Source organism: Columba livia, chromosome 25, assembly GCF_036013475.1.
Source record: "Columba livia isolate bColLiv1 breed racing homer chromosome 25, bColLiv1.pat.W.v2, whole genome shotgun sequence".
Classification (NCBI taxonomy): domain Eukaryota; kingdom Metazoa; phylum Chordata; class Aves; order Columbiformes; family Columbidae; genus Columba; species Columba livia.
Window position 1 is genome coordinate 4717409 of NC_088626.1, and position 12572 is coordinate 4729980.

The 12572-nt window shown below is 59.4% G+C and overlaps 2 protein-coding genes across 2 annotated transcripts; both read right to left on the minus strand.

The window, feature by feature from the left end:
* Positions 1-1285: 1285 nt before the first annotated feature.
* LOC102087913 (histone H2A.V) lies at positions 1286-5654 on the minus strand. The gene is made up of 5 exons (XM_065041140.1): positions 5422-5654; positions 2591-2668; positions 2061-2174; positions 1848-1977; positions 1286-1650 (listed from the first exon to the last, which is right to left on the minus strand). Exons 1-5 carry the CDS (start codon positions 5575-5577, stop codon positions 1589-1591), a joined length of 540 nt encoding a protein of 179 aa, XP_064897212.1. The 5' UTR covers positions 5578-5654; the 3' UTR covers positions 1286-1588.
* A 1680-nt stretch (positions 5655-7334) lies between these two features.
* PURB (purine rich element binding protein B) lies at positions 7335-11956 on the minus strand. The gene has a single exon (XM_065041133.1). It carries the CDS (start codon positions 11910-11912, stop codon positions 10878-10880), a length of 1035 nt encoding a protein of 344 aa, XP_064897205.1. The 5' UTR covers positions 11913-11956; the 3' UTR covers positions 7335-10877.
* Positions 11957-12572: the final 616 nt, after the last annotated feature.

A 12572-nucleotide genomic window follows, 5' to 3' on the forward strand; every position in this document is an offset into this window, starting at 1 on the left:
CGTTTCCCGCCGCTCCCCCCGGCGCGGCCGCGTGGAGCTTTCCGCGCGGCCCGGCGGCGCGAGGCGGCAAGTGCACGCATGCGTGGTGTGTCGCCCGCGGGCGGCGAGGACGGCCCCTCCCTACCGCCGCCATCTTGCGCGCTGAGCGGCCCCGCCATTGTGCGGCCGTCGGGCCCCGCCGGCTTCGCCACCGGCCGCCCCCGCCCCGCCGCCCGCCCCGGGCCGCCGCACGGCCCCGCCGGCGTCCCCCCAACCCCCCGGGCCGCCTCCTGCCCCTTCCCAACGCCTCCCGCCGCCATCTTGTGATAACGGGGCAGCTCCACAGCCGGGGGGCAGCGGGCAGGCCCGGGCCAGCAGCCGGTACCGGGGCTGCGGGTCCGCCCGGGCGCTGCGGCCGGCGGGGCGGGGCTGAGGCCGCACCCAGGGCAGGCGGCCTGTGGCCCTTTGGCACCTGATGCAACCGGGCGCTGGTGTTGCCAGCACTGGAGCCGCCCCAGCGCCCCCAGGCACGGCCGGGGTGGTGAGGCAGGCACCCCGCAGGGCCAGGACAGACGGACAAGTGACATACTGACAACCCTGTGTCCGGGACAGACACACACCCAGGGCCCACAAGCACCCAGGACCCCCCTCACCAGGACAGGCAGACAGCCGGGGCCCATGTGCCCAGGACAGATAGACACCCCATACCCTAATACCCTGGACAGACACCTGACACCCATATGCCAGGACAGACAGACAACTGGGGACCCAAGTGCTCAGGACAGATGGACAGCCAGGACCCACATGCCCAGGTCAGCTGGGACACCTCAGACAGACACCCCATTACCCAGGACAGACAGATGCCCACAGCCAGCAAGCACCCAGCACCCACATACACCTACTCAGGACAGACAGACACCCAGTGCCCCCGTACAGACAGACACCTGGCATCCATACACCCAGGACAGACAGAAAACTGCGGCCCCCAAGTGCCCAGGACAGAAGGGCACCCACGTCCGGGACACCAGGGAGCCCCGGACATGTGGGGGCAGTGGGCGGAGCCCCGGGGGAAACCCCGCCCCCTCGTTGCTTATTTGCATACAGGGCGGGACGTCGTGGTCTATTTGCATACGGGGCGGGGCCAACTTTGCATGTTGCGCCGGCCCGCACTTGCGGACCCGATCCTGGGCGGAGGGGGGGCGTCCCCGTTATCACCTCCCCCCGCCCGCTGGGTCCCCCCCGGTTAACCGGGGGTCCGGTACAACCCTCGGGGGCCTTTCCCCTCCCCAACACCACAGGAGAGGTGTTTGGTTTTTTTTGTAAAAAATGGTTTATCCGTTCCATTTTTGTATAAAACCCAGGGGAGCAGCCGAGCCCTCGACCACCAAAAACCAACTGCTGCCGCCTGACAAGGTACAACTTTGTGTCAAAACTTGGAATCTAAACCCCATACCCACATTTTCTCCTCTCTACAGTCAATTGTCTATGCTCTTCCTTTGAACTATTCCTTAAAAAAACAAAAAATTTCCACGGTTCCCCAAGATTTCTTCTGTCCTGGGTACGGTACAACGACGGGAGGGAGCGGGCCGATTTTAATTGTTTTTCCTCTCTACGCCGTTTTTTGTTGTCCCTTCTTCCCGATCAGAGACTTGTGGATGTGAGGGATGACACCTGCAAACAGAAAAGGAGGATTTGCGTAAGATCCTCAGAGATTTCCCAAAAAAAAACCCGTAAAAAATCCTCAAATCCCAGCGGAGTTTCGTTATAACATTTCCTCCCGCTCCACAGATCACGCCCTGCCGCTCCAGTACCAAATTCCTGTACATTTTGCCTTATTTTTCCCCTTTTCTCACTAAAACGATACCCACCTCCCCCAGCGATGGTGGCTTTGATGAGCGAATCCAACTCTTCATCCCCGCGAATCGCCAGCTGCAAGTGACGGGGAGTGATCCGCTTCACTTTGAGATCCTTTGAAGCGTTGCCCGCCAGCTCCAGCACCTGCCAAAAATTGGGGAAAACACTCAATCCTGACAAAACCACTTTTTTGGGGGTGATTTTAGGGATGAAGGCGCAAGACCCACCTCAGCGGTGAGGTACTCGAGGATGGCGGCGCTGTAAACGGCCGCGGTTGCTCCCACTCGCCCGTGGCTGGTGGTGCGAGTCTTCAAGTGTCTGTGGATCCGGCCCACGGGGAACTGGGAGTAATTAACAGCACCTCGTTAACACCTACAGCCCCCTGGATATTTGTGTAATTAGGCCCCGCATCGCTGATTTTGGTCCAAGCGATTCCCCGCCCTGCGCGGCTACGGCTTCGACATGAGACACGGAACCGACTCGATCCACACGTGGAATTTACCATATTATTAATTATTATTATATTATTAATTATATAAATCAGTTCTTGCACCCGCTCTGGAGGAGAGATGGATTGTGCCTGAGCCAGGACAAACTGGGAACAAACAGCTCAGAGCTCCTCGTCGCTCCAGAATAACAACACAACCCCCCAATATATTCAGTTTTCACCCCAAAATCAGCAGGTTTGGGGCAACCCACCTCCCACGAGGGGCCGTTTGACTCCAAAATCACACTTTTTGGAGAAATTGGGGATTACCTGCAGGCCGGCTCTCTGCGAGCGCGACACGGCCTTGGCCTTGGCCTTCCCGCTGTCCTTCCCCGCCTTCCCGCCAGCCTGCGAGGGAGAAACGCGCCTGTTAATTAACCTTAATTAATCCAGAGAGATCTGCTGCACTGTAATCCAAGCCCAAACACACTCTCTGCTGCTGCGGGAAACTTTATGGCCTCTCAAATGACCCAAAATGAGGCGAATTTGAGGGGATTTCAAGGGGTGCGACGGCTGCTTTATTACTTATTCTCATTTCCCGCTATCGTTATATTCCCATTATTTTCTAGAAAACGCCAAATGGGGAAAACAGCCCCAAAAAACGTAGTTGTGAGAAGCTTGATTCCAGAGGCGTTTTCTCCGCTCTGAAGCAGGTGCTGACACAGACGCTTCCGTACGGGGGAATTTGTGGGATTCAAGGGCAATTCCCATCCTGCTGCGAGCAAAAACTTCTCAGAAAGTCCCAAAAATGGTGAATTGACTGAAAATTGTGCTGCTGAAGCCCCAGAGTGTGAGAGTTTGGAAGCCACAGAGAAGTGAGGAAGCACCAAACGCGGGTTTGTTGGGATCTCTTGCATCCGCCTTAATATCCCTTCAACCAATCGATTTCTTTGAAAGAAGCCATGACGTCACTAATTAGCTAATGAGAGCCACTTCTAACGAAGAGCGGCCAGTCAGAATGAACCTGCACCTTCCATGCAAAAAATCACATTACCAACCCAATAATCTGGTTCATTTAAGAAGCAACAGCAACTATAACCCCTGAAATTGAGCAGAGAAGCCGCCGTACAGTGCAAAATTTGTTGAAAACATAGAATTCCTGTTTTTACACCACATATTGATCCCAAAATCCCCTTTCCCCATCTAAAAAGGAATGATGTCTCGCTGTGAGGGAGCTGAAAGCTGCCACCAGCCCTTCCCTCTCGTTTGGAAGGAACCACAGGATCCCAAGATCCCCAGGAGGCTGAGGTGACACTAATTAAGTCAATTAATCCTTAAAATACAACGCCAGCTTAATGCAGCGACATCCAAGATCCACGTCCCCTCCCAGCAAGGTGGGAGTTAACCGGCTCCAACTTAAACCCTGCAAAGAAAATAGATCGCAAGAGGAAAATATTTAATTTAGAGGCGGTAAAAGGAGCGTCTTTGGGAGCAGTTTTTGGCAGGAAAGCGGCTGAGGGATGATTTGGAGCGTCCAGAAATACTTGAAAGCGCCGACTCAACGGTGCCTTTGGCACGGTGAAGTGTCAGGAGTTATTTAGCAAAAGAAAATATCACACAGTAAAACTTCAAATAATCAGGAAAGGGGATTTGGGGATGTTTCTTCACTCTAGAATTAACAGAGAGCAAGGGCTTTGATCCCCCAGCTGCGACCTTTCCCACTTCTCTGTCAAGTTTTCCAACCAGCAGCTGCCGCCTAATGCTTCTTTACACGATATTTCACTAAAAAGAGGGAAGAAAAGTCTCGCAGTGGAAGTCCCAAGGTGGTTTGGGGTTGGTTTTTCTCCATCTTCACCAACATCTAGACCTTCCGCAGAGGAAACGCTGCAACAGGTTCCACGGCCGAGCTGCTCCCAGCAGGATCGGGGTCCCTGAGATCGGCACCTTCTTAATATGGGAATTTCCTTCTCTCTCGCTCACGGGGGAGACAGCAGCAATTTGCTTCTTCATCTGGAGGGGACGCGACACCTCCTTCGCATACCGAAACCTCGCTGGATTTAACACGCCGCATCTCCCGCAGCCTCCGAGCAGCTTTTTTGACTCTTCTTATTGCTTCAAACGAGACTGAGACGCTTCAAAAAGCGACTTTTTTATCTCCTGCTCCAAATCGCCGGATATCCTTGAGTGTAAGTTTTCTTTTGCATAATCTCACGGAGCATTTCCTCGTTAACCCTTAACGACCCAGGCCCTTATCCCCTGCTCAGGAACCTCCTAAACGAGTTACAGACCCTCCAGCTGACACTTCCACAGGTTTCAGGCCTCGGACCGAACGCATGAAGCACCAGGGAGGATTAAACTCCAGTTTTCTCCTCCCACGGGATCAGAATTTTCCTTGGGAAGCCACCAGGGAGCTCTGCCAAGAGCCAAACGCACCCAGAGACGTCGGTTAGAGCCAAAAACATGGAAACTAAAGGCTCCTCGGGGCAGGCGGCTGGTGCTTGACAGATGTCCCGCTCCTCGCTCGGCGGCTTCTACACCCTGACAGTCGCTTCCTTACTCCACAATCAACTTTTAAGAATATATAAGCACAGAAAGCAGCCGTTAAAGCGGCGGTTTCCCTCAGAAAACGAAGCCGATGACATCGCGGCACCCACGGGAAGCTCTGACAGCGAAGGGGAGTCGCCGAACCCTCGGGCAGCGCCACAAAGCCCGTCCCGAGGGGCCTCGCACCCAGAGAGAATCGGCGAGACGCTTCGGTTACACAACGGCGGCCGGCCCGGGGGTGGCGGGGTGGGGGGGAGCGCTTTTTAGGCGCGTTTCCAGGCGGCTCGTCCACCGGAGACCCCGGGGAAGCCCCCGGGCTGGGCGAGGAGCGAGACGTGCCCAAGGTCACGGGTGGTGACAGAGCTCGGCCCGGAGCCGCCCGCTCCGCTCCCCCCGCCCGGCCGGCGTCTCTCCGAGCGGAGCGGCGGCCGCTGGCGACCCCGGGATGCGGCTCCACGCCCCCCGCCGCCCCTGTCACCCCCGGGCCCGCGGCCGGAGGCCCCGGTCAGGCCACCCCGCCCAGTCCCAGCCCCCCAGCGGCTCCGGTACCGGTCCCAGAGCCCCCCCGCGCCCCCCGGGGAGCCGGACCGACGCCGGCCGCCGCCCCCAGCTCTCACCATGGTGCCGCCGCCGCCTCCTGAGCTCCGGTCCCGAGTCCGCGCTGGAGCCGCCTCAGGAGCCGCCAGACAATAACCCGCCCGAGCGCGAGGAGGGAGCCCGGCCTGCCGCGGCCGGTCCGAGCCAATCAAGGCATCCCATACTAGTTTGAACATCCAGCTGCCGCCAATCGCGGGGCCGTTTCTTACCCCCTCGCTAGCTCCGCCCCGCGGCCCGTTTAACGGCTGTTTTTCCTTTGCACACGGCACACAGGGGTGAGGGCGGGGGGCGTGCCCTGCGATCGAGCCGGTGGGCGGTTGCGACGGAGTGACGTGCCCATCCACCAATAGAAAGATCTGAGCGTTCCGCGAGGGGCGGTGATGAGCAGACAGACAGCGCGCGCAGCCAATAGGAGGAGAAAACCCTTTCCCGCCCATTCTCTCCCCCCGCCTCCCGTGTTGTTTGTTTGCGCGGAGCGGGGGTGGGGGGGCGGTTCGCTCCGCGCCGCCGCCGGTCCAGGCGGGGTCGGGGCCGCTCTCCGCGGGGTCCCGTGGGTCGGGGCTTTCCCGCCCCGCACACCCCGGGTCACCCCGACTCCCCGTCATCGCCCCCCGGCCCACTGGGGGTTTTGGGTGCAGCCTAGAAAGACTTAAACCCGGGTTACAAATGGATTGGCCCGGCCGTGGGCAGCCCCGAGGTGAGAGGAACCCGCAGGTGCTGCTGAGGCTCAATCAAGTGGTGCCTTTGAGACCTTCCCTGTGTGCTTTTGAGGGAAAATAAAAAAGAAATAAAGCCTGGTCCTGTCCAGTATAAGAAGGGCAGCGGCAGGGAGGTAACACAGGTGGTCCTGGCAGCCCCGGGGGTGTTTGGGCTGGAGCTGAAAGGCAAAAAGTATTGTGAGTAACAGCGGGATAAAATATGGCCCAAAAAAGCCCCCAAAATTGCCAGTCTGTGCTGGGGTTGGTGCTGCGTGAGGGAAGAGCACATCACGGGAAAGAAAAACTCCTAATTTCTCGTGCTGAGATGATTCCAGCATCGAATTAAACCCGATTTTCCGTGACGAGGTTAATTTTAGAAGAGCAATTTTAGAGTGATGAACAGGAGCAGCTTTGGGAGGCCCCAGGATGGTGAAGGAGCCCCCGGCCCCTCGAGCTGGGGGGGAGAGGACGGAGCAGGTACAGGAGGAGCAGGGGGGGGACATGGGAGACAACGGGGCACTGTCACCGTCCCCCTGGCTCCCCCCGTGCCTCAGTTTCCCTCAGCACCCAGCAGGGGGTGAGGGGCACCAACCCCCCCCCCCCCCCTCGCTGCAGCTGCCACGGGGGGTTCGGGTGACCCCACAGCTGCTCCCACCCCCCCGGCCGGCTGCTCCACCTGTCCCACAGGCGCCTGCAGCGTGGCTGGGCCCCCCAGCTGTCCCCACCACCCCCAGCTCCCTCACAGCAGCTGCCACCCCGGCATCCAAGGGATGCGTGTGACGGGGTCCCCACTGAGGGGCCAGGGTGGTGTGGGGGGATCTGTTCCCCCCAGGAGGGGGTTCTGGCTGCGGTGGCAGCGGCTGCGGTGGCGGCTCATGGCTCATGCGCAGCGGCTGCCGCCTGTGTCCTCAGATGAGCCCGTGCCCGCAGGGAGCCGCAGAGCTCAATGCGGCGCGGGGCTGCGGCGCCGGTGGCACCGCACGGCGCGGGGGGACGCGGAGGGGACGATGGCACACGCACCAACCCCAGCCATGACACACACCAAACCCCGTGCCCTCCCACCCCCTGACCACCCACGTGTCCCCAAATTCCCTGTGGTTACCCCCCGCCAGGCTCTGGGGACCCTGCGTGTCCCTCCAACCCCTCAGGACACCCGCGTCCCCATCCGCACTGTGGTGACAACCCCTTCCCAAACCAATGACACCCCCCAAGGAGCGAGCCAGGGCCGGGCGGGCTTTTTTCATTCACTTTTCCGCATACTTTTTATTTGTTACAAACATACAATTTTTTAAATATAGACCTTGTAAAACTCCATTTTGCAAAAATCTGCTACGGTGAGGAGTGCTCGGAGCATGAGGAGTTCGTCACGTCGGGCGTTCGTCTTCGCTAGTGGTCAAATCCAGGACCCGCCGGCGGCAACCGCTCCCCGGCGGCTCCCGAAACCGCCCCGCCGGCCGCAGAGGAAGGGACGGGGGGGACAGACCCCCCCCGGGCGCCGGCAGCCCCGCGCTGGGCCGCCTAAAGTGCATGGTTTGCTTGTATTTTTTCTTTTTCTTAAAAAAATAAGAGGAATAAAACTTTTTTTCTTCTTTCTTCAAGGTACTTTCGGGGTGAAACGTTTGGGGCTCTCAGCTGATATTGGCCAACGACAGTTCTGGATCCGGCTCGTTCCTGCGCCGATGGTTTAGTTACCGATGGCTTATTTAGCGATGTTTCCAGCGCGGAGCCGGGGATGCAAGAGCTGCTCTCGGCCGCTGCGTCGAATCCCCGTGGCCTCTTGTTTCGATGCCGCCGACAACGCCAAACGCCAGCACGGGGACTCTGAGGTCGCCGCCACCGCGGTGCGAAGCCACCGCGCTCCTCACCGGCCGTTCCTCTCCCGGCTCCATCCCGGCACCTGGATTATTTGGATCTCACGGGCAGCACCGGCTCCACAAGAACCACACCGAGCACCCGGAGCCGCCGCCGCACCGGTTCCGTTTCCCACCGGGAATATCCGCTGAGATCCCCCTGCATCAGCTCAAGTACCATCATCGCTCGCTCCCGCTTCTTTTATTTTTTTTTTCCATATTTTTTCTATTTTTACCTTTTTTTTTTTTAAATTTTTTCTTTTTTAAAAGAGAAGCCGGCGAGGGTTGGTGGTTTTATCACCAACACAAGAAACCGCCATCACCGTGGCCCGGCAGCACCGGGACCGGTCGCCTCCCCCCAAACCAGCTGAAACTACAGCAGGAAAATTCTCATTTTCTTCCAGATTTTTCTCTTGGGGGGACGCGGAAAAAAATTGCAGCGGTTTGAACTTTTCACGGAGCCGCCAACAGCTCCCGGCCCGGACGTTTTTTTTGGGTATTTACATCGATTTTGGGGCGCTATACAAGATTTACAAGGTTTTCTTTTTGTACAGCGAGAAGTCGCGCTCTCAAACCGTCCCTCGCGGGGCAACAGAAATCTGGAAGCTCCAAGAATTTTGGGATTGTTTTTCCCCCTTTCGGTTCAAAATGAAACAAATCAAAAAAAGCAATTTCCCCATTTTCTACAGGAAAAAAAACCCCAACCAAATCTGATATATATACACACACGCACACATATGTGTATATACATATATATATATATATATATATACGGGAAGAACCGAACCCACCGACCCGCTGCCGAATTCCGGTTTTGGCGACGCCGAGACCCCCAAAACTCCCCCAAATCAACCGTCTCCCCCCGCGCCTCAGCTGCCACTGGGTTAAAAGCTTCCAAACCCTTTTCTTTTCGCCTTTTTCTCTTATTTTCTGATGGTTTTTGGTGGTCTTCGCCCGACACCTCCGCTCTCGCACCGTGTGCCGGAGGTTTCTGTCCCAGATCCGCGGCTCTGGCGAGACAAAGGCTCCGGTCGCGGCTCCGGCTCCGCGGTTTACGGGTTTATTTTTCTTTTTTTTTGGCGTATTTTGCCTTTTTTCATCTTCCGTGTTATTTCCTAAGCGGCTCCTGAGAACCGAACGGGGCCGGCGGCGACGGCGCCGCTACCCTAGAGTAGAAAATAAGGCTAAATTCCCGCAATTCAGCCAAAAAAAAAAAAAGGAATATATATATATGTATTTTTTTTAATATATATGATCCTCTTCAAAAATAAAAGGAGAGGCGCCGCCTGCGTCGGTGCTCCTGGTGAGTCCATTGCGGCCGCGTCTTCCCCCAATCCGGAACCTTCCGCGGCTTTTTTGTTGTTGTTTTTGTCATCTTTTTTTTGGGGGGGTTTGTTGTTTTTCCGCGGCAAAGAACCGAAGGTGCGAATGGAACCGCGGTGGGACCAGCAGGACGTCACGGAATAAGAGCTGCCTGAGGGTACGAAATTACAGTACGGCCGCGGTCGGACGTGGAAATCAAACTATTGCTCCCGTGGTGAGTGCGGAACCGCCGGTCCCGGCGACGGGGTTAAAAATGGGAGAAATGGAACAATTAAAAAAAAAAATCACGTTAAAAATCCCTTTAAAAACGAGCGACGGAGGCAGGATGGATGGATGGATGGACGGACGGACGGCGGCGCCCGCGGGTTCCTCGTGGAGACGGATCCGCGAGAATAAATTACGGAGATCGGCGGGCGCCGGCTCCCGAAAAAACAGCGGAAAGAGTTAATTTAAAACATAAAGTCCTAAAAGTGGAGGAGGTGTTGGAGAAGCTGCAAGTTTGGAATGACGAGCGACGAACCCCGATCGGTTCAGAGTTCCTGGGATAACGCGGCGGAAAAAAGACGTTTTGGAAAGGGCAGGATTGACCTGGTTTGATTAAGGAACAAAAAAACCAAAAAGTGTTTTTTTTTTTTAAAAAAAAAAAAGACGATTTGAGAGCGGAAAAATCCATTTAATGCGAGAGGCGACGCTGAGGGACCCGCTGGCCGGGGTGGCAGAGCCGGAGTGGCCAGGTAGGAAAAAATAATAAGAAAAACAAGGAAAAAACCCCAAATAACCTGAAAATAATCAATTGGGGGTGCGGATCCCGCCGGGGCGGTGAGGAGGGGGTGGTAAAAGTAAAAAAAAAGAGAGGAAAAAAGGGCAAATTTGGAGTCGATGATTATAGGGGACCAAAGCGATACAGTGATTTCGCCGGCGCCGCCTTATTTGGCGCGAAGGGGCAGCCGGTGCGTCCCGGCGGGTTCTCCTTGTGCTTCGTGCCCAACCGGCCACGCTGCCCCCACCGCCCCCCGGGGGAGAAAAATATATAGAAAGAGATATAAGAACAGAAGAAATCAGCAAAACTGAGAAAGTTTTCCTTAATTTGCAGGAACCTGGTTTCTGGTGGTGGGGGTGGGGGGGGCGGTACTGGTTTGGGTGCCTGGAGTTGAGCGGTTTGCATCCCAAAAAATAATCTGGAAAACGGGGGGAGGAAAATAGAGGGAAAAAGGAAAATAGAGGGGGGGGAAAAAAGGAAAATAGAGGGGAAAAAAAAAGAGAGAGCGGCCGTTGGTCCAGGTGCAGCCCCCCCGCCCCAGCGCTCGCTGCCGAAGCTGCCGCTCGCGGCTCCGTCCCCCCTCGGCTCCGTCCTCCCTCGGCTCCGTCGCCCCCCGTGAGGGTTTGGTGGCCCCGGTGCGGTGCCGGATGCTGGTTTTTTGGTGGGGGGGGCACCGCGTCGGAGAGATGGATCCGGGGTGCGAGTGTGTGTGTGTCCCCCGAAGAGGGTGACGAGGGGACGCGCTCGGCGTCGCGGTCGAGCCGGTTCCTCTCTCTCCGGCAGCGGGTTTTGGGGGGGGATCTGGGGGCGATGGGGATGGGGGGGCCGGCGTTGTGGTTCAGGGCTCAGTCGTCGTCCACGTCGTCGCCGTCGGAGTCGTCGCCGGCGCCGCTGCCGCTGCCCGGTCCCGGGGGGCCGGCGCGTCGGTCGTAGAGCTTGTCCCGCTGGCGCTCCTGGATGTCGCGCATCTCCTCGGCGTAGCGGCAGAAGGCGCCGCCGAACTTGGCCCAGGCCTTGTAGGGGACGGTGATGGCGTTGCGGTACGAGGGCTTCACCTCGCTCACCCGCAGGAAAACGCCGTATTTGTTGCACCCCACGTCGAAGAAAAAGCGTTTGGAGTCCACGGTGATGGAGGTGCCCTCGGGCAGCTCCCCGTAGAGCCCCCCGCCGCCCGGCCCCCCGCCCCCGGGGCCGCCCAGCTCGTCCTCCTCGCCCCCGTAGTCGTCGATGAGCTTGGCCAGGGCGTCGCGGAACTCGATCAGCCCCTGCGCCGGCAGCGCGATGGTCTGGCCGCTCTGCAACCCGGGGGGGCCCCCGGGGAACCCCCCCGGCCCCCCGGGCCCGCGGTTGACGGTCTGGCGGATGCGGAGGAAGCGCCCGCGCTGGTTTTCCTTCAGGTCCAGGTAATATTTGCGGTTCTCCCGCACCAGGAACTCGCTCTTGAGGGCGCGGCGCGGGCCGGGACCGGCGCCGTCCTCCCCGGGGGCGCCGGCGGCCTGGGCGAGCTGCTCGGGGCTGGACGGGCCCAGCTGCGCGTAGTGCTCGATGAAGTCGCCCAGGTAGTCGCGGAACTCGGCGGCCACGGCCATGGAGAGGGTGAGGCGGCTCTTGGAGCCGCCCGCCCCCACCTCGGCGATCTTGAGGAAGCGGCCCTTGGCGTTCTGCTTCACGTCCAGGTAGAAGCGCTTGTTCTGGATGTCCAGCCGCTTCGAGGCCAGCTCCTGCGTCTCCTGCTCCGGGCCCGCCCCGCCGGACCCCGCTCCGGACCCGGACCCGGCCCCGCCGCCGCTCCCTCCGCCGCCGCCGCCGCCGCCTCCTCCGCGGACGGCGCCGAACCCGCCGCTGCCGCCGCGCTCGCTGCCGCTGTCCCCGTCCGCCATCTTGTCCGCCCGCCCGCCCCGCGCCGGCCCTTCCGCGCGCGGCCGCCCCGCTTCCGGCGCGCGGCCCCGCGCGCCCCCGCCCCGCCCCTCTGCGACAGGGGTGACGTCACCGCCGCACTCCGGGCCGCGCCGCCGCTGGCGCCTCTCCGCCGAGTCACGTGGGGCGGGGGAGGCCCCGCCCGCCGCGTCCCCGCGCGCCCTCTGCCGTGGGCGGGGCGCTCCGGGATGAGCCCTGCCCCTCCACTAAGCCCCGCCCCCGCCGAGTCCCGCCCCGCAGCCCCCCTTCGGGCACGCCGTTCCCTGAAGCGCAGTGACGTCACCGGCCGCCTGTCAGTCACGGCCGCCGGCGGCTCCCATTGGCCGCTCGCGGGGACGGCGGGCGAAGAGGCCCAGAGCCCCGTTCCCTCCCGCCTGGAGGGGTGAATGACGTCATGGCCGGGCTGCCTGGCGTCATCGAGAACGTCAGCGGCGGGAGGGGCCACACGGGGGAATCTGCAACCTCAGGGAACCTTCTGGGACCATCTGGGGACACTGTGGAGCCTCTTGGGACCCACTGGGGACAGTGCAGGGCCCCCAGGAACCCCTTGGGGACACCCTGGAGACGTTCTGGGACCCCCTAGGGACACTGCATGACCTTCCAGCGGGTCCCAGGCCACTGTC

Bases quoted from the DNA above. Each gene is read 5' to 3' on its own strand.
- LOC102087913 (XM_065041140.1), bottom strand. From the start codon at position 5,577: ATGTTCAAACTAGTATGGGATGCCTTGATTGGCTCGGACCGGCCGCGG. The intron at 2,175-2,590 runs GTAATCCCCAAT...AATTACTCCCAG, and splicing joins CGCAGAGAGCCGGCCTGCAG to TTCCCCGTGGGCCGGATCCA. The intron at 1,978-2,060 runs GTGGGTCTTGCG...AATTTTTGGCAG, and splicing joins TCGAGTACCTCACCGCTGAG to GTGCTGGAGCTGGCGGGCAA.
- PURB (XM_065041133.1), bottom strand. From the start codon at position 11,912: ATGGCGGACGGGGACAGCGGCAGCGAGCGCGGCGGCAGCGGCGGGTTC.